At 45.7% G+C, this 21,579-nt stretch overlaps 2 protein-coding genes across 2 annotated transcripts; one reads left to right on the top strand and one right to left on the bottom strand.

The window, feature by feature from the left end:
• Positions 1-1,419: 1,419 nt before the first annotated feature.
• On the bottom strand, positions 1,420-1,911 carry LOC122675680 (40S ribosomal protein S25-like). Its single transcript, XM_043874675.1, has one exon. It carries the CDS (start codon positions 1,852-1,854, stop codon positions 1,477-1,479), a length of 378 nt encoding a protein of 125 aa, XP_043730610.1. The 5' UTR covers positions 1,855-1,911; the 3' UTR covers positions 1,420-1,476.
• An 11,104-nt stretch (positions 1,912-13,015) lies between these two features.
• Positions 13,016-21,239, top strand: CBR3 (carbonyl reductase 3). The gene is made up of 3 exons (XM_043875217.1): positions 13,016-13,478; positions 15,327-15,434; positions 20,753-21,239. Exons 1-3 carry the CDS (start codon positions 13,190-13,192, stop codon positions 21,187-21,189), a joined length of 834 nt encoding a protein of 277 aa, XP_043731152.1. The 5' UTR covers positions 13,016-13,189; the 3' UTR covers positions 21,190-21,239.
• The last annotated feature ends 340 nt before the right edge of the window (positions 21,240-21,579 follow it).

The raw sequence follows: 21,579 nt of genomic DNA, 5'->3' as shown, positions 1-21,579 counted from the left end.
AAGCCATAACCAAATTCCTCAACTATGAAAACTATGAGAAAACAAATGTTTCTTGATTTAATCACTAGGTTTGAGTAATTTGTTACAGAGCAAAAAGTTACTAAGACACAGCTTTACTTTTAAAAACAAAATTGGCTACAGGGATCTATATCTGAAAACATCTGTTTAGATAAGCTTCACAGGTGCCTCAGTATTAAAGAATCCACCTGCCAAGCAGGAGACCTGGGTTCGATCCCCGAGTCGGGAAGATCCCCTGGAGAATAAAATGGCAATCCACTCCAGCATTCTTGCCTGGGAAATCTTATGAACAGAGGACACTGGTGGGCTACAGTCCATGGGGTTGCAAAAGAGCTGGACATGACTTAGTGACTAAATAACAACAACAACAACAAAAATAAATTACTTGAGGTATTGAAGACTTTCACAGCTTCACAAATTGGATATTTCAAAACATAGTTTACATCAACCATTTCTTAGTACTGTAAAAGAAAATTTTTAAATTAAACATATGAAAAAATAGAATGTTGAAATGTTTTACTTGGTGAAATTCTGAAAGTTTGACAATTTTTATAACTGCTTATAATTTTTAAAAACCAACTTCTAAAGTCATAGTCTACAATGCCTATTGCATCAATTTTATTATGTTCAATTAATACCTTTAGGAATAAAAATTTCTATGAACAAAAAATTCATTATAAAATTCCATCAAAAATCACACTTGCTAAAACCCGATAAGATACTACAAGACAAATAAACCTTGAAACATAATGTTAAGTGGAAGAAGTTACTCACAAAAGAGCACATATCTTATGATTCCATTCATATGAAATGTTCTACATAAACACAACTACAAACAGAAAATAGGTCAGTGGTTGCCTAGGGCTGGGGGGCGGGGAGGATGTAACTCCTAATGGGTATGGGGCACTGGGGGGGTCATGAAGCTATTACAAAACTGTGGTGATGGTTGCACAATTCTGTGAACATATTAAAACCATTGAATTGTATGCTTTATATGGGTGCATTGTTCAGTATGTGAATTACCACTTAATAAAGCTGGGGTTTTTTTAAAGGGAAGGTTCAAAGGATGAGATGCTAAATAGCAGAAGATAAATATATCTTTTGACAGCAGCACAAAGATTCTTTCTCAAGGAATATAAAGTCTCTGGAAAGCAATTGCTAAAGAATCTTCTGTAGACCTCTGATAACTGGGAATACCCATCATCAGCTAAAACAGAGAGGAGCAGGAAGCAGTGAGACAGCTGTGAGAACACATCAGTGTGGCTCCCAAGATAATTTCAAGTCATCTTTCAAAAGGGGTCCCCAAGCTTAGCTCTACAGTAGAGCAAACCTCCTGTTATAATAAAATCAGTTGCATTGTTAAATGCGGAGAGCAGGAACTCCATTAAAGATTAGCTATCATTTTTTTTTGATTTAATAAAGTTTTATTTTTTAAAATGTACAGCTGGTGGGACCTGTTCATGCATCTTCACCAGCAGCTGGGGCATCTCCACCCTTGGTGTTTCTGGTGTAAATCACTCGAGCTCTGTGCTTTGAAACCAGTTTAATAAGTCCTTTACTAAGGAGTTCCTGAAGGGCTGCTCTGGCCAGGGAACCACGAATCTTCAGTCTCTCAGAGACGACAGCTGGAGTTATAGGCTTATAGTTGGGAACTTCTTTACAGAGTTTGTCATATGTTGCTTTGTCAAACAAGACTAGGTTATTGAGCTTGTCCCGAACTTTGCCTTTGGACCACTTCTTCTTTTTGGCCTTGCCCCCAGATTTGTTAACTGGATCTTTGTCTTTCTTGGCCGACTTTCCGGCATCTTTCTTCTTCTTGTCGTCCTTGGGCGGCATAGCTAAGGCCGGAGAGCAACTGCGACCACTGCCACCTCGCTAAGATGTCGGACAAAAAGGTAGCTATCATTTTTTTAAAAGCCAAGAAGGGAGGGAAGGAAAAAAAGTTTTAACAAACCAATAAAGCTTTAGTTTGAGACATTTAACATCAGATAACAAATAACAGAAAAGATATTACATATACTTTCTATGATAGAAAAAAGTGTGACTATAAAAGCAAATTACAGCAAAAGAAAACTAAATGTTTAAATTGAAGGCAAGAATCCTTATTTGTGATAAGGTTGATCAGAACTAAGTCATTGATTAGACTAATTGAAATGAATCCACAGAAAGGTTAAAGATACTGTAGTAGGTTGGATAGTGGCCGCACAAAACTCATGTCCACCCTCCACTTCAGAATGTGACTCTGGAACTAGTGTCTTTGCAGATGTAATTCGTTTCAGTGATGTCAGGCTGGGTTAGGGCGTGTCCTAAATCCAAAGAGTGGAGTCCTCAGAAGAAGGGGAGAGGACACACAGAGATACATGGGAAAGAAGGCCATATGAGGATGGGGACAGGGATAAAAGAGATCCAGGCCACAAGCCAAGGAATTTTAAGGAGTGCTGCCAACTACCAGAAGCTGGAAGAGACCAGGAAGGGTTCTTTACTAGAGCTTTGAGAGGGACTAGGGACCTGACAACACCTTGAGACAGGTCTTCTGGCCTCCATAAACATGATAAAATTAGTTCCCGTTGTTTAAAGCCAAGGAGTTGGTGGTGCTTCATTATGAGACAACAGGGAACAGATACAATTGCCATGAAGTGTAACCACCAGACCACCAGAGGGCACTGTCTACCACCAAAAAAAAGTGAAGTCGCTCAGTCGTATCTGACTGATTTTTCAAGCAAGAGTACTGGAGTGGTTGCCAAATATGGACCAATATACTTCGCCAGGTTGATAGAGAAACACATATGGTGTTCAAGTATAACTTGTACCTTTCCAATTATGGTAAGCAAGTTAAAATGTATCCTTTAAATAATTTACAACTTTAATCAACTTTCTGGATAGCTTGTGACCTTTCCAAGAACTTGACTGGGAGCTGCTTTTTAAGAACATCCTTGTTTGGCAGTCATTACACGTCCCCAGGAGGTTATCTGTAGGACAAATTTCACCAACAATTTCCCTTCCGGGAAGAGATGTGTATTTTAAATTTCCATAGACAGGGTCTAATTTCTCTCCAAGAAAGTAATATTAAATTACATACTCACTAGAAATGCACAAAATTGGCTGGTTTTCCCCAGCCTTGGCAATACTGATCTAGAACCAGCAGCGACATGCACCCCAAGAACAGGACTAAGGGCCTGAGACCCACATTTCTCAGCTCTGGTGCTTCACCAGCCTGATGGTACTAAAGATCCCCAGCCTCCCCTAAACGTTTCTCCAGTCAGGCATTGGCGCAACTGATTCCCCTTGCTGAAAGGCCTAGAGCTCAGCCTTTCTGACACCACACAGCACTGGCTCACACACCTCTGCAGGGAGATGGTCTTGCTCCAAATTAATGATGTTTACAATAAACATCACCCTTCTCTCTGGTTCACTGTGCCAGGGCACCAAAGGGACAGGCACCATGGTGGTGACTCAAGAACAGCCCTCTCACCGTGCACATGCATTTGACTAATATTTGACAGGAATCCTCACCAGAGAAAACAGTCTCTTCAATATATGGTGCTGGGAAAATTGATATCACATGTTTAAAGAACTGAAACTACACTCCTATCTTCTACCACTCACAAAAATTAACTCGAATTAAAGACTTAAATGTTAGACTACTAACCATAAAACTGCTAGGACAAAACACAGGAAAAAAAACTCCTTAAAATGGGTCTTAACAATGATTTTGTTGGATTGGAAACCTAAAGCACAAAGCAACAACAACCAAAAAAAGAAAAAAAAAAGTGAACTTATTTCAAACTGAAAAGCTTTTGCACAGCAAAATAAACCATCAACAAAATAAAAGGATAACCTACTAACTAGAAAAAAAGATTCGGAAATCATAGTAGCTTATAAGGGATTAATAACCAAAAATATATAAAGAATTCACACAACTCAATAGCAAAAAACAATTCAATTTTTAAATGGTCAAGGACCTGAATAGACTTTTTTTTTTTTTTCAAAGACATACAAATAACCAACAGGTTCATGGGAGGTGCTCAACAACACGAATTACCAGGAAATTGCAACTCAAAATCATGAAATATTGCCTCTCATCTGTTAGGATGACTATCATCAAAAAGACAAGAGATAACAAAAGCTAGAAAGGCTGTGGAGAAGAGGGAACTCATACCCTATTGGTACATCTATGGAAAAAAGTATAAAGTTTCCTTTAAATTAAAAATAGCTCTACCATATGATTCAGCAATTCTACTTCTTGGTATTCATCCAAAGGAAATGAAAACACAATCTCAAATAGATATGTGCACTCCCGTGTTCATAGCAGCATTATTTATAATAGCAAAGGCATGGAAACAACTTAAGTGTCCACTAATAGATGAATGGATAAAGATGTGGGGCATATATTGTGGAAGACCATTCAGCCACAAAAAAAGAAGGAAAGCGTGTGATTTGTGACAACATGGATGAACTTGAGGGAGTTAGGCTAAGTGAAATAATTCACAACGAGAAAGAAAAATACTATAGGATCTCACATGTGGGATCTAAAAATACAGACCCAGAGAATAGAGACTGGAGGTTGCCAGATGGTTGGGGGGAAAGGTGAAGAGGGTCAAAAAGGTACAAAGTTCCAGTTAGAAGATAACTAAGTCATGGAATGCATAGCATTGATGACTATAGTCAACATTGTGCTATACATCTGAAAGTTGCTAGGAGAGTACATCTTAAAAGTTCTCATCAACAGGAAAATTTTGTAATTATATAAAGTGATAAGCTGTTAACCATATTTAGTGTGGTGATCATTTTCAATATATATATATATATATATATCAAATCTTGCAGGAAACCTTAAACTTACACTATATCTCCATTATATCTCAATACAGCTGGGAAAAAATCATGACCCTCCTAAATGGTTTAATAAGAATATGACAGGAATGGACCTGCTGGTGGCTCTGACCTTGGTATCAGTCAAGACAGTAATGTAGTGGAGAAATAATTAAACTGGTAATTTGAAGACTTGCTTCCAGTTTAGGCAGAGACAAGCAGTGTGAACATTCAGAGGCCTTAATTTCCTCATGTGCAAAAAACTGGTTTGGACCAGATGATTTCTAGATCCTAGCAAGTATTCTACTTCAAGAAAGAAGTATAATGAACACATCCATGTTCATTGTAGAGTTATTCACAAAAACCAAGAGCTGGAATCAACCTAAGTATCCACTGACAGTTAAACAGATAAAGAGAGTGTGGTCTTTACATACTGTGGAATATTACTCAGCCTTAAAAAAGGAAATCCTATCATACACTAAAACCTGGGTGATACTTGAGGGCATTAGGTTAAATGAAATAAGCCAGTCACACAAAAAAATACTTAGATTCCACTTTGTGAAGTACATAAAGTGGTCAAATTCATAAAAACCAAGTAGAATGCAGTTACCAGAGAGTGAAGAGAAGGGAAATAGGGAGTTGTTGGTTAAGGGGTATAGATTTCTTCCAGTTACGCACCATGCAAAAGTTCTAGAATCTGTTCCTCAGTAATCTGTTCCACAGTAATTGGCATAGAGTTAACACTGCTGCACTGGACATTTAAATGGTGAAGATGGTGTATTTTATGTTCTGTGTTCCTCACCACCATGAAGAAGAATAGGCATCCCACACCTGCTTGCCCTGTCTTCTCTCTGCTGGTCAAGCCCTGCAGGGACCTGGGATAGCTCAGCACTCAAGGCACCCAGCACAGGGGAGAGGAGGGTGAGGTTCCAGCGAAGTCCAGGAGCGTTGCCTGTGTTATCCAGCCCACGTGTGTGCCCGACACACAGTGACACAAAACAGCACCAGAAAGTCAGAGTCTGGAGCCAAGAAAGGATTACTGCAGGGCCATGCAAGGAGATGGGTGCCTCACATCCTAAAATCTCTGGACTCCCTGAAAGGTTTCAGCAAAGGCCTTTTATAGGAAAGTTGAGGGAGGGACCTGATTGCAAACTTCTTGGATCTTTGTCCTTGAGGTCAGGTAAGGGTCAGGTCACAATGTACCTGTAAACCTCCACCAAAACAAATGTCATTTTCTGTCCTGACAAGGGGCAAGGCCTCAAGGCTCAACCTTTGCCCTCCCAGGTACAGGCCTGGCTAAGAGGAGGGGGTCCCTGGCCCAGCACCCAGTCTGGGTCTTCCTACCAGTGCCCAGGCCCAGCTAGGAGGCAGATCTCAGATGGCAGTGCCCTCAGAATGGGTCCCCAGACCCTGCACAGCCGTCATCATGGAGGGGACAGGCACCCTCAGCTGTTCACTGAAACTAGAGAGAATCAATTGTACAAGATCAATAGGAACAAACACACGCTGCAGCAAATACCAGTCAGGTTGGTTTCCTGCTCACAACCACAGAGGTGGACCTGAAGTAATGGACTTGAAGAAATGATGTGCAAAGTCCTTGCAACTTAACCCTGACCTCTGGCCTCCTGGGGTAGACACTGAGCTAAGCTGTGCCGGGTTTTGAAACTGAATGGAGAGACTGAAACTGTTGGAAGCGGTCACATTCTTGGCCATGGCGTTTACTCCAGTTGTGAGGTCTCCACGACTGTGACCCACGGAGACGGCCCCCCGCCATGAGGTCACAGATGTGGAGATGGGGGAGAGGTTCTCTGCTGCTGCAAGGTCTGGGCCCTGCCAGTGAGCTCTGTAGGACACAGCCCTCAGGCTGTCCCCACTGGCCCTGAGGTCAGGGGGCCTGGAGGGCCCCGGAGAGAAGGCCCAGACCTGCCTCTGTCCTGACAAGAAAGGGGCAGGTCCCACCACATAACCATCACCCTCTGAAGTCCCGGTCCTGGCTAAAAGGAGGCAGAGCTCTGTGGGCAGCTCCCTCAGGGCCAGGTCCCCAACCCTGCCCAGCCATCATCTCTGAGGGAGCCAAGAGCCCAGGACCCATCTGGCCCTCAGGCTCCTCAGGCCAAGCCCTGCAAATTGCATCCTATCAGGCCTGCTGCTGCCATTACATCACAAGGGAGCAATGGGGAAGAAGTTTATGGAGGACTCAAGGTCTGGGCCCAGCCAGAGAGTGGCCTTGGCAAGGGCTCTGGAGCCCTGCAGGAAACAGCCCCCAGCTTGTTCCCTGGGCCCCCGAGCTCACCCAATAACCAAAGGCCAGTGGGTAAGCTGGTGGGTCCTGGAGAGAAGACCGGGATTCCCCTCTTACCTCACTCTCCACCTGAGGACCACAGCTGGGAAAATCACAGACTGTTGGCTGAAGGCACGCTAAGGGTGGCTCCTTGACGGTTGCTCGCTTGGGGGAGGGGCCCACTGTGGCAGCCAACCAATGGCTGAGCAGGCCCACTAACGGTCACCCATTGACGGTTGCTCGCTTGGAGGAGGGCCACTGTGGCAGCCAACCAATGGCTGAGCAGGCCCACTAAGTGTCTCCCACTGACGGTTGCTCACTTGGGGGGAGGGGCCCACTGTGGCAGCCAATGGGAAGGGACTATTAAGGGTCTCCGGGTCTCCTCGCCTGGTAACAGGTTTGGGGACTTAATGGCGTCCAAGGGCTGCCTAGAACTTCCCTTGTAGCTCAGTCGGTAAAGAATCTGCCTGCAGTGCAGGAGACCTGGGTTTGATCCCCGGGTTGGGAAGATCCCTTGGAGAAGGAAATGCCAACCCACCCCAGTACTCTTGCCTGGAGAATCGCACGGACGGAGGAGCCTGGTGGGCTGCGACCCCATTTGGACACGACCGAGCGACTTAACTTTCACTTTTCAATTTCATGCATTGGAGAAGGAAATGACAACCCACTCCAGCGTTCTTGCCTGGGGGAGCCTGGTGGGCTGCCGCCTATGGGGTCGCTAGGAGTTGGACACGACTGAGCGACTTAACTTTCACTTTTCACTTTCATGCATTGGAGAAGGAAATGGCAACCCACGCCAGTGTTCTTGCCTGGAGAAGCCCAGGGACGGCAGAACCTGGTGGGCTGCTGTCTATAGGGTCGCACAGTTGGACACGACTGAAGCGACTTAGCAGCAGCAGCAGCAGGGCTTCCTCTAAGGAAGGATGAGAGACTGGGTTTCCTGTCTCCATCTCTGCCTATGAGATCATCTGCCTCCAGTAAAGAAACGTTGGTTGAGACATGACTGTGTCTGGCTCCAATTTTGTCATCCAGGAGGACCTCAATAATGGTGTAAGATGACCATCTGTTTCCCCTGGTAGAGAATATAATAATAACAGCAGACATTCAGTGTCCCCACTTGCCACAATTGCTCTAAGCACTTTTGTAGTATTAACTCGTGTCATCCTCACCACAGTTATAAGAGGAAAGCACGATAATTATTCCCATTTTACAAACGAGCAAACTGAAACACAGAGACATTGAGAGCCTACCCCAAGGAGCCGTAAGGAGCTGAACCGGGGACAGCTCCATGCAGGTTTCCCCTGCCTGTTGACTCCAATTCACATGTCTGGGACCTAACAGGTGCTCACATATTCACTGGAGGATGCGGATGAATGAATGCTGCAGACAGCCAGTGCCCAGGTGACCACACACCTTGTGAAGGACAAGAACCCTGAACATATCATGTTGCTGGCATATCATGTCACTTTGGTTTGAACCCTAACGATTTAGGAAATACAGAAGAACCCACCAAGCAAGAGCAAAATCAGTTCAAATGGAATCACAGTTATACATAAAAAACCCAGAACTTATAACTTCTGACCAGGTGTGCAGGGTGGTTTAGATGGGAATTTGGATCCGGCACAATAGCCTACACATCACTTTCGCTCAGATCCGCCAACCAGGTCATGAGTCAGATGGTGTCCTGCAGCTTTTTCCCTTTAATTCATTTCTCCTCCACCCTTAGGAAGGTATCCAAGTTTTTTTCAAAACCAGGCTTTAAGATTTGTTCACAATTCAAATCCTTTGTGTGATACTATATTAGGTATAAGTGAAGGGTGTTTTCACTCCATCTAGAAGATAAGGGAAGAATCGTCCATCTTAAGTGTATATTTCCTGCTTGCTGCTGTAACAAATTACTACATGTTTAATGTTTTAAAGCAACATAAATTAATCAATTTAACAATTATGGAGGTTGGCAGCCCTAAAAATCAACTTGTCAACAGAGCTGTGTTCTGTCTGAAGGCTCTAGAGGGGAACCCATCCCCTTGCTTTTTACAAGTTCTGGAGGTTACTTGTGTCCCTGGGTCTTCACCATCTTCAAAGCCAGCAATGCAAGCATCATCAAATCAGTCCCAGTCTTCCTCCATGCCTCTCTTGGCTTTTATCTCACATCTCCTTGTGCCTCTGACCTTCCTGCTTACCTCTCATAAGGAGATTTGGGATTACATTGGACCCACCAAGAAAATTCAGGGATATCATCCCATCTCAAGATCCTCAATTTAATTACATTTGCAAAGCCCCTTTTTCCATACAAAAGGACATCCACAGGTTTTGTGATTAGGACCTGATGTCTAGAAAGGGGGAGGGGACAATCACCTGTGCCATTTCCAAACCCTATCTCCTCTTTTCTCTCAAAATCTTCAGCTCTTTTTTGAAGATTGTGTCACTTTTAACCAATTAAAACTCCTTATTATGTAACCCAGTGATTCCTAAAGTTTGCTACACATTGGAGTCAGCTTTTGAAACTCCCAGTGCTTGGGTTACACCCAAGCACAATTAAATCACAGTGTCTGGGGAAAGAGCCAGACATCAGAGTTTTTTTTGTTTTGTTTTTTTTTAAATAAGATCCCCAGGGAATTCTAACATGAAAAATTGGAAATGACTGCTACAAGTAACGTGTGTGTGTGTGTGCACGCATGCTCAGTAGTGTCTGACTCTTTGTGACTCCATGGACTGTAGCGCACCAGGCTCCTTTCTCCATGGAATTTTCCAGGCTGAATACAGGAGTGGCATGCCATTTCCTATTCCAGGGGATCTTCTCAACCCAGGGATCAAACCCACTCATCTTATGTCTCCTGCATTGGCAGGCAGCTTCCTTACCACTGCGCCACCTGGGAAGCCCCCTACTATGAGCAACAGGCTCTCCCCAAACCACCCCAGACCCCTTTTCATTGACCTGCTACATAATTTGAGGCCTAGTGCAAAATGAAGATGCGGAAACCCTTGTTTCTTTAAAAAAAAAAAAAAAAAAAAGTTTTAGGACAGAAACAGCTGGAGGCACAGACCTTGAGGCCAGCACATTATTCAGTATTGTCTTCCCTCCATGCTTGTCCTCCTCTCTGAGGAGGTCAGTAGACATGCGACAGTTCCATCCAGTATCCTGGCTTCCCAGTTCCTTGACCTCTAAACACCAACATGAGTCCCTCTGCCCGCTTCACCTGGTTCATCTGTACAACCCCTGAGATCCTGATCTCAAAGCATCCCACACTGAACCCCAGGACCCAACTTGGCTCCAGTCTACAAGCTTGCTTCCAGCAGTGTCCTGTCCTCAGAGACCTCTGTCCCATCAACCCTACTCTTTTTCAGTTACTATGAATCTCCAACCTTCTGGTGTCCTCTCCTCTGTCCTCAGAGGCCATAGCCCTACACTACGATCCTTGCCTTGCAAACATCTCTCCCTGTGTTATGTGAGCCTGAAAAACACCAGCTCTCCAACTTTGCAGCTGCACTAGTGGGTGGATGATGCCGGGATGAAACTGAAAGAGGCTGGTTGGGCTGTCTTGACATTTATGACCGCAGATCTCAAATGGGCCCCCAACTCTGCTCGTCAATGCTGCCTAATTCCCTAATAAATGTACTTTCCTGTTCTGCAAGATGGCTACACTTTCCTCAAGTCTCCCCAAAGAATTCTTCTTGTTAACGACCTCAAATCGTTCATCCTTCAAAGGGAAAATAGGCTCTCCCCCAGGAGAGCCACCCAACATCCTACAACTAGACCCGCACACACAGCCTTCCCGGTCACAGGAGGTATCCTGAGTCCAAGGTCAAGCCCCTATCTGAGTCCTAGGACCCATCCGCACTTACCTTCCCACACATTTTGTTCTTGAATTATTCACTTTGTCTCAGTCACCTATTTTTACCTCTTTTTGAGATAATTCCTATTGCATAAAAATGCTTTCCTCTCTCTCTCTCCTAGCTTTAAAAAACTCCTTTAAAAGAATTCAAGTCATACAAAACATGTTCTCCATCTACAACAGAATTAAGAAATCAATAATGGCAAGGTATCTGGAAAATCCCCAAATAGTTGGAAGCTTAAAAAATATACTTCTAAACACCCTTGGTCAAAGAATATATCATAAAGTAAATTAGAAGTTATCTTTTTTATTTTTATATTTTTGGCTGCACTGCACAGCTTACAGAATCTTAGTTCCCCAATGAGGGATTGAACCTGGGCCCTTGGTAGTAAAAGCACAGAGTCCTAACCACTGAACCACCAGGAAATTGTAGAATTGTTTTAAAACTGGTGGAAAGTGAAAGCACAACATATCAGTCTTTATGGGATGGCACTAACATAGTATTAAGAGGGAAATTAATAACCCTTAGTGTCTACATTAGAAAAGAAGAAAGAGTTCAAATCCATGATCTCAGCTTCCATAGTCAAAACACAAAAACCAAAACAAACAAAAAGAAGCGCAACACAAACCAATGAGGAAGATGAGCCAATAAAACCCCAAGTGAGAAGAGAAGAAATAAACATTAGAAAAGAAATACAACCAGAAAAAATAGAGAAAGATATCAATGAAATCAAAAGCTTCTTCCTTAAGTAAATTAATAGTTCTAACCAGACAGACCAGGAAAAAAAAATATGCAAGACAGAAATCGCAATATCAGGAGTGAGAGAAGTGGCATTGCTATGGATATTACAAGGATTAATAAAGGCATATTATTAAGAATGACTTCATGACAGAATCAATAACCTAGATAAAATATACAAATGTTTTGGAAAACATGAATTAAGCTCTCAAGAAGTAGAAAACCTGAGTAGCCCTACATTTTGAAAAGAGAGATGCAAATAATCTTTCGGGGAAAAAAAGAAAATAATTGCTGAGCCACAGCAGGTGCCCACCTTCCTGACCTCACTTGTTGATTTAATGAAGAAAGTGCTGTCAAGGTGACAGGCTTGGGTAGCTCAGCCAAGCTGTGCTTGGGAAAAGCTCAGTCATGAAATCACTGCTTTCCATAAATCTGAAAGTCACCAATCAAATGCACTCCGATCACACTAAAAACAGTGGGTTGAAGAGTTCTAATTGCTTGTCCACACTGTGACACACCTTTGGAGATTCATTTTCAGTTAAAATTTGTGGGCACAGAGATTTCACTGGGAGAAATTTTATTTATACACACACACACACACACACACACAAATGTATATCCTACTTGTTGTTTAGTTGCTAAGCCTTGTCCGACTCTTTGAGATTCCACGGGACTACAGTCCCGGGCTCCTTTGTCCACGGATTTCCCAGCAAGAATATTGGAATGGGTTGCCATTTCCTTCTCCAGGGGAGACACTTAGCACCCATAGGAGTTATGCAAAATGAATAAAAACATTCCGGCAAGACGCTTGGCACACAATGGGAGTTTCATAAACACTCTCGCCCACGTGGGGACGCACTGGGATCCCACAGAGCTGGGTACCCGGCCCACACCTGGAAATCTGTTCTTGGGACCTTTTTTTCTCTCATTCCCTCTTTTGAGTTTCTCTGAAGCAAGGAACGGGATCGAGGTCCTAAGAAGCAGGTACCGTGTCGAAATCATTAAACTGTATTCAAGAAAAAAGCAAGTATCCTCATTTTGCAGTGGATGACCGGCGCCTGCCCTCTAAGAAAATTGTCAGCACTTGTTCTTCTTTGGGGTTTCTCCTGCACAAGTTCTTCATTCAAACTGCAGTATATCTTCAGACCCTTTCGACTCACCACCGTCTGGTTTCTGCTTTAGGGGAAGCCCCTCTCCACCCCCACAGACCACCGCTCGGCTCAGTCGTGGCTCAGAGGCGGCATCAGCAGAGAGCGCTTCGCGGGGAGGGGGCGGACCCGGGAAAGGGGCGTTACAAAACATTCAGGAACAGACCGCCCCTCCTAAGGAGGGGAGGGATCCAGAACCGGAGCCTCTTTCTCTACAAGTCACAGCGCTGGAGCCTAGAACCCAGTTCTTGCTGGCTTCTCAGACTGTGGACCGGCCTCCGCAGCGCGCGCCGCCGGTGGCCCACGGCCCGGATCGGTCTCCACCCAAGGGCCCCGCTCGCCCTGCACACCGGCCATGTCGTCCTACACCCGCGTGGCGCTGGTCACCGGGGCCAACAAGGGCATCGGCTTCGCCATCGCGCGCGACCTGTGCCGGGAGTTCCCGGGCGACGTGGTGCTCACGGCGCGGGACGAGGCGCGGGGTCGGGCGGCCGTGCAGCAGCTGCAGGCGGAGGGCCTGAGCCCCCGTTTCCACCAGCTGGACATCGACGACCTGCCGAGCATCCGCGCCCTACGCGACTTCCTGCGCAAGGAGTACGGGGGGCTCAACGTGCTGGTCAACAACGCGGGCATCGCCTTCAAGAGTAGGTGAAGGGGTGGGTGGGAAGTCTCCGGCTCTCCGAGGGCGCCCGGCGACGAATTGCACGCGCCCCCCGCCCCCACCCGTCCACTGGAGTGATCGGAAAGGCAGCGCCCGCCCCTCGGGATGCGCTCAGCTCTCGCCTCCCACGGCCGGTTCTCGCTTCCCACGGAGTCGCGGGAGCGGTTCGTTTCGCTCGAGAGCAGCCGCGGTGCCGGGCACAGCGTGCCCCGCCTGCCCGCCGGCCTGTGCAGGCATGTGCGCCACAGTGCGCCACCCGGGACCCTCCCAGAACCGTCAGCTGCTGAGTTTTGTAAGAGAGTCGGTCTCTGGGGAGGGGACCACGCCCTGCTAAGCTCATCAGCTTTCTAATGCCAGAAACATTTGCTCTGCGAAGGGTCTCCAAGCTCTCTTTGGGCTTTCACTTTCCCTCAAAGGGCGCATTCATAGACACCAGGAGGCATCTGCTCGGGACAGGAAGTGAGTCTCAAAGACACGGATTAGCGCGCATATGCACGCTAGTGGACTTGGGTCTCTTTAACGCAGGGCTTTGATAGGCTCTGGCAAAAAGGAAGCGAATGTGGTTCCCACCCCTAGGGAAGCTCCGCTTGTTATCAAACAGAGAGGGTTTGTTCTGTTTTTGTTTTTTGTTTTTTAAGGGTGGTTTTAAGTAGCATCTTCCTTTGGAGAGGGGCAGGGAGATGGAGATTACTTGCTCCATGACTGGAATAAGAAAGTTATTGATCTGTCTTTTGCTGCGGGTAGAAATAATAAAAGGCCGGCCTCACTTACAACCTAGTGGGAAACAGAAATCTAAGAGGCCGAGCGGAGGAAAACGAAGCATTGTGAAGCCTAAGTCGTCATCTCCCTTGGCCTTGGGCATTGGGCAGCCCGGGGCACCCGTTCGAGCAACTCAGTCTGCCGGGCTTTCTGCGCGCTCAGGCGGGGAGTTGGCGGACACCCGCTTGGAGCCCACAGCTGAGGGATGGGTGGAGCACACACGGGGGGCACACCGACCCCATCTGGCAACCCTCGCCCCTCGGCGTGTGGACCGTCTACCGGCAGTGCCTGCGACCCTGGGCACTGCGAGAATCGCAGAATTGCCAGCCTCAGCCCCACACCTGCTGAACTGTAATCTGCATTTTAGCAGAATCCCCAGGTGCCTCCTCTTAGGCCCTTTCAAGATGGGTTTGACCATTGCTGCTCCAAGTGTGGCTCGCAAACCAGTAGCTGGAGCGTCCCCTGGGACCTGAATTAGAAATGCAAATTATGAAGCCCCACCCCGGAACTCCTTAATCCCAAACTCTCGGGGCAGGTCCCAGAAAGCTGTGTTCTAACAGGCCCTGCGGATGCTGCAGATAGAGGCTGGACGTCTGAGAACCACCAGCCTCCTGGCTTTAATTTATTTAAAATGTTTTGGCTGTGCTGGGTCTCCCTTGCTGTCCGAGCTTTTCTCTGGTTGCGGCAGGCGGGACGACTCTCTCGTTGCGGTGCGCAGGCTTCTCATTGCAGTGGCTTCTCTTGTCGCACAACCTGAGCTCTAGGGCGCTCGGGCTTCAGTAGTTGTGGCGCGGGGGCTCCGTAGTTGCGGCTCCAGGGCTCTAGAGCACAGGCTCAATGGTTGTGGCCCGCGGGCTCAGCTGCTCTGCAGCACGTGGGATCTTCCCGGATCAGGGATCGAACACATGTCCCCTGCATTGGCAGGCAGATTCTTTACCACGGAGCCATCAGAGGAGCCCTTGAAATTGTTTGAAAGTTACCTTGCTCTGCTTTTAATCAGAGAGAAGATCCACTTTGTCTTGAGAATTTCAGGGGGAAATGTGTGACTTTGTTTCCTTCTCTTTTTGAAAAGCTGATGATCCCACACCCTTTGACATTCAAGCTGAGGTGACACTGAAGACAAACTTCTTTGCCACGAGAAATGTCTGCAACGAATTACTGCCGATAGTAAAACCTCACGGTGAGTCCAGCTTTGCCGACTGTCAGGTTGGCCTCCCTCAGCAAGGAGTGAGCCACAGGGACCTGTTCCCCCCCACCCCCGCCGCGAGAGTCTCCCAGGTGGGGCTATTTCTCCACAGGGGAAAAAATAGAAAACTGCGTTATTTTCTCATGGCATCTGGCTTCTCGTTGGAACATTCCAGCTTTGTTGAAAGACAGGTACTTTGCTGTTCGGTCGCCAAGTTGTGTCTGACTCTTCGAGACTCCATGGGCTGCAGACGGCTAGGCTTCCATGTCCCTCGCCATTTCCCGGAGTTTTGCCCAAGTTCATGTTCATTGAATCGGTGATGCCATCCAACCATCTCATCCCGCACCAAATTTATGAAAGAATCATTTCACTTTTTCTCCCTAACTTGTGTGTTGGTAGGCATGAATTCCCTTAGCTGTGTATAGATATGTGCATGTTTAGATACTCGATTCATTGAGGAGAAGGGGACGACAGAGGATGAGATGGGTGGATGGCATCACTGATGTGATGGACTTGAATTTGAGTAGGCTCTGGGAGTTGGTGATGGACAGGGAAGCCTGGTGTCCTGCAGTCCATGGGGTCGAAAAGAGTCGGGCACGACTGAGTGACTGAACTGAACTGAACTGAAGGAAGGAGGGGGGATCTAAATGAACCATTTTGCAAATGGCTACCCAGTTGTCCCATCACCATTTATTAAAGGCTCAACTCCCACCTCCTGCAAAACAACAACAATAAAAGATACGCATGATACACAACAATCTTGGATCCTGAGTCATTAACTCAACCTTAGAAGGAGGTGTTGCAAGTCCCATAAGGCATCTTGCCTTTGAACAACTTCAGCGAGTCCTTCTCAACTCCCCAAGGTGACCAGTCCTCACCCAGCTCACCTGGGGCCTGGGGAAAGGGTCTGTTCTTGCATGATTATGAATTTGTCTGTATTCTTTTCTTCTCACACCAACCTTTGCCAAGCTGATTCAGAATATCCAGAGGAAACTTTTCTTTATTAGGAAGTATCTTACCAACACCTTCACATATTCACTAAATAACATTTATTACTGTTTCCACAAGCATGTATTGAGCACCTACCATAACCCAGGCATTACTCTGGTGCCTGGGTTACAGTGGTGAGCGTTGTGGGCACAGACAGTCCTGTTCATGGAGCACAGAGTCCAGTTGGGGAGACTCACAGACAAAGAATACTAACTGTAAATCACAACTGTGCTGCGAGATGGGGACAGAAGGCTGGCTTCTCTGAGGACTTTCTTTCCAAGAAATCAATCATGATTCTTAGGAAAAGAAGAGCTCTGTAGTTTTTTTCTTGGAAATGTGCTTTTCTTAATTGAATGTTTTGAATAAAGATGATCTCCGGTGCAAAGATATTTAAATCTAAAAAGATGCATGGTGAGAGATCCACCTGCCTGCCCATCCCCAGTTTCCACAGGTAATTCTCTTTCCTGATTTCTTTAGTGGGATGGGATCATAGAAAGCTCACAGGTAAGAGTTAGAGGTACCGGTTCAAGGAAGCTTTGGGGCCAAAGGCATGGAGTTGGTGAGTGTCCAGGGCCAGGGGGATGGAGTTTTTATAATTTTATTGACTGAGTAGATTGATTTTTGGCTGTGCTGGCTGTTGCTCGGGCTTTTCTGTAGTCACAGTAAGCAGAGGCTATTCTTCATTGTGCTGGGCAGCCTTCTCCTTGCAGTGGCGTCTCTTGTTGTAGAACACAGACTCTAGGGCGAGAGCTTCAGTCGTTGTTGTTCCTGGGCTCTGGGGCACAGGCTCAGTAGTTGTGGCAATGAGCTTAGTTGTTCCAAGGCATGTGAGATCTGCCTGGACCAGGGATCGAAGCAGTGTCTCCTGCACTGGCAGGCAGATTCTATGCTACTGAGCCAGCAAGGAAAGCCTGGGGATGAAGTTTTTAAAGGCACATCTAGGGAATTCCCTGGTGGCCCAGTAGCTAGGACCGCTCTCACTGCCAAGGGCCAGGTTTCAATCTCTGGTGGGGAACTAAGATCCCACAGCCGTGGGGCATGGTCAAAAATAAAATTAAATAAATGCAAGCATTTATTTATTTTCTAAGCAAAAATAAATGTATATAAATTTTTGCTCCCCCTTTATAAAAAAAAAAAAAGACATTATGTTTGCCACCTGGCTTTCTTCACTTACTGTATCTGAGACTCATTCCAGATCAGGACAGAAAGTTTTCTTAATCATTTTTTATAGCTGTGTAGCACTTCACTGTAGCTGTGTCTTTTACCAAGTATCAGGAAGTCTTCTCCCTATGGACTTTGGAATCATAGAATTTGAAAGCTGCAAGTTATTAAGGAAAATTTATATTCCTATACCTTCAGTTTATAGAAAAGGAAATTGAGACCCAGAAAAGTGAACACAGTCAGGTAGTAATAGAACTGGAAACAGTATCCCCGTTTCCTAACTTCAATCAAATCAGGATAATTAGTTCTATGAGGGAAGGATCACAGTATGTCAAACGACTGTGAACAAGCCATTTTGAAAGATAAAAGAAAGCTTTAGGAAGGGTGGGGCCCAGGGATCAACCCAAAGCTGGTGAATCACTGTCTTTAACCAGTTTTCTGTAACAGTATTTACCAAAGCAGGAATCTTCGGTTTGCAACACATTGAGAATAACTGTGACTTTTCAACAAACCTCATGTTTACCTAGAGTACAAAACGCTGAACATCACAGCCCCTTGGATTATAGGGAATCACTTTCTCCCCATTCAAAATTGATTTAAAAGCCACTCTTTTTTTTAGCTTTTATAATGTCACTTTAAAGAAATTTATACAGCTCGTTTGTTGGTTCAAGATTGAGTGAATAGGTTAAGCAACTGTTGAGCCACTTCAGTTCAGTTCCAACTCAGTCATGTCCGACTCTTTGTGACCCTGTGGACTGCAGCACACCAGGCCTCCCTGTCCATCACCAACTCCCAGAGTTGACTCAAACTCATATCCATTGAGTCGGTGATGGCATACAACCATCTCGTCCTCTGTCGTTCCCTTCTCCTCCCACCTTCAATCTTTCCCAGCATCAGGGTCTTTTCAAATGAGTCAGCTCTTTGCATCAGGTGGCCAAATTATTGGAGTTTCAGCTTCAACATCAGTCCTTCCAATGAACACTCGGGACTGATCTCCCTTAGGATGGACTGGTTGGATCTCCTTGCAGTCCATGGGATTCTCAAGAGTCTTCTCCAACACCACAGTTCAAAAGCATCAATTCTTCCGCGCTCAGCTTTCTTTATAGTCCAACTCTCACATCCATACATGACTCCTGGAAAAACCATAGCTGACTAGATGGACCTTTTTTGGCAGTGTCTCTGCTTTTTAATATGTTGAGCCACTAGGGGGAGCTATTTGCCCACTCTTTCCGGGATGCTCTAGCGGTTGTTTGCAGATAGGTGGGGCCGCCTGACCCTCAAAGGGCGGTGGTGATGGGGGTGTGTCTCAGTCCTTCTCAGGGCTGATTGGACCAACCTAGCCGCTGCCACTGTCACCCCCGGCCCCTCCCCCAGAGGTGTGCCTTGAGATCAAAGAAGACGCCTTCCTCTTAGAAGGTTATTTCCACCAAAGGCATAGAGTAGCTCCTGTAATTTTTTTTTCTTCCCTGCTTTCCTGTTTGAATTTAATTCCTTGTAGCAGCCAAGCATTTGAGAGCAAAGCTGCTTAACAACTAAGGAAGAACGTAACTTCAGCAAAGCAGAATTCCTGATCAAAATATTGAGACAAATATAATCATTAAAATAAAAAAGAATCTTGCCAATCCAAACTGGGGGAAATACTATAAACCAATGGCTTAGAGGCTTCAAGCTCACTGTCAACTGCTCTAGACTAAAACAGACTAAAAAGGACAATTAAACGCAATCCATGATTCCACATTGGACCCTGGATGAAAAAAAAATAACTTGTAAAGGAAGATTATTGAGATAATCCGGGAGACTAGAATATGGACTATACATTAGATAATAGTGTTGTACCCTGATAAATATCTTGAGTGTGATCACCTTTGTGGTTATGGAAGGGAGCACCCTTATGTATACTAAAGTGTTTAAGGTGAAGCCTTATGCTACCTGTCTACAATTAAGAGAAAGAGCAAAAGTGAATGTGGCAAAATGTTAACAGTTGGTGAGCTCAGCTGCAGGTTATATGGATGTTTACTAAACTGTTGTTGCAACTTCTGTGTAGGCTGCAAAGTTTTTGGAAGTTAAAAGTTAGGAAAGAAATAGGTATTCTGAGAGGGAGAAAAGGAATGAAGGAAGGAAAAGAAAAGAAAATACTGAAGAGTCTTAGGTGCTTGGGACTACATGGGATGCTCAGGTACAAGGACAGAGTGAGGGCATCTCCATATGGGGCTGGGCCCGCAAGGATACCCCAGCAAGTTCACATCCCACCCCACAAATGTGTACCTCTGGTGAATACCACTTACAAAGTGAAATAAAATCCAGTTATTCTGTTGGATGCAGTGAACGTGGATTCAGGATAACATGGGAGAAAAGAACTCCCCAAATCTGGTGTTTCTTGATATTGGACAAAATGTGTAAAGTCACACATTTATTGGTTTGGGGATTTCCACCAATGCTTCAGATTGCTTTCTAGTTTTTGGCCTAGTTTATTTTATGGACAGAACTGTCTCTTTAGTAGCTGTGAATCGTTGCTAAAATGAAGATTAAGTCATTAAACTAATTATATTTAATTATTTGTTAACTATGGGCTAAAAAATAAGTGATGAAAATCAAGTCCGGGTTGGAGATGCAACCCCTTCCGCATGTGAGAGTATCCATCATTAAGGACAGACAAGGGTCATTGGCAAGGGATAGCTTGACTCTGACTTTGGCACTCAGGTATGCAGAGGTGGCCCATTGGCCCTAGGAAATAATCTAAAGGTGAGGGCGCTGTCTACAGGAAAGCAAGTTCACAAACACCTGGAATGTGTGTGTGTGTGTGTGTGTGTGTGTAGGGGGCTGTGTTTTACAGAACTATCTGGTGGTCCTACTGCAGACCTGCCTCTTATTCACCTAATGGAAAATCACTGCTCTTTAGCACATGTTTTTAATGGAATTATGTTCTCATTACATTCTTTTTGGGAGGACACAGCACAAAAAATTAAAATCCACAGGTGCCTTCTTGCATCTTTTTCAAATGCCTTTTGGAGCCTTTTGTAATAACTACTAGAATCATTTCTTAAATCAGAAATTAAGCCTTCCCCATGACTGAATCTCATGTTTGTCAGCAGTCAGCCGTCAGCCGTCAGCTGATGATGGTGTACTTGTGACATACTTCTGTATTTTCGTTACCATTTCAGGCAGAGTGGTGAATGTCAGTAGTTCACAGGGCTCCCAAGCCCTTGAAAACTGCAGCGAAGATCTACAGGAGAAGTTCCGGTGTGAGACGCTCACGGAGGAAGACCTGGTGGACCTCATGAAGAAGTTTGTGGAGGATACAAAAAACGAGGTGCATGAGAGGGAGGGCTGGCCCAACTCAGCTTATGGGGTGTCCAAACTGGGGGTCACGGTCTTATCGAGAATTCTGGCACGGCGCCTGGAAGAGAAGAGGAAAGCCGACAGGATTCTGCTGAACGCATGCTGCCCCGGGTGGGTGAAGACGGACTTGGGGGGCGCTCATGCCTCCAGGACGGTGGAGGAGGGGGCTGAGACTCCCGTCTACCTGGCCCTCCTGCCGCCAGATGCCACCGAGCCCCATGGTCAGCTAGTCTGTGACAAAGTCGTCCAAAACTGGTGAATGTCTGCTGCGCCCCTCAAGGCTTAATAAATGTCTGGGGAGTGGATGAATGAGTTGTGGCGTGGTAGTTTTATTCTGTTTCCGTCCTTGGGGAGCCTCAATGACAGTCTCCCTTTGAGAAAGCGTCTGGTTCTGGAAGGGAGCTGAGCGATTTTGTTCTGCTCAAACTCTAGCCCTGAGAGGGAGACAAATCTAGTCCAGTCCAGTTCAGTTCAGTTGCTCAGTCATGTCCAACTCTTTGCGACCCCATGGACTGCAGCACGCCAGGCCTCCCTGTCCATCACCAACTCCCAGAGTTTACCCAAGCTCATGTCCATTGAGTTGGTCATAGTATCCAACCATCTCATCCTCTGTCATCCCCTTCTCCTCCTGCCTTCAGTCTTTCCCAGC

The sequence above is a fragment of the Cervus elaphus genome, chromosome 19, assembly GCF_910594005.1.
Source record: "Cervus elaphus chromosome 19, mCerEla1.1, whole genome shotgun sequence".
NCBI lineage: Eukaryota > Metazoa > Chordata > Mammalia > Artiodactyla > Cervidae > Cervus > Cervus elaphus.
Note: the sequence above shows the minus strand (reverse complement) of the source record. Positions and strands in the feature narration are given on the sequence as shown.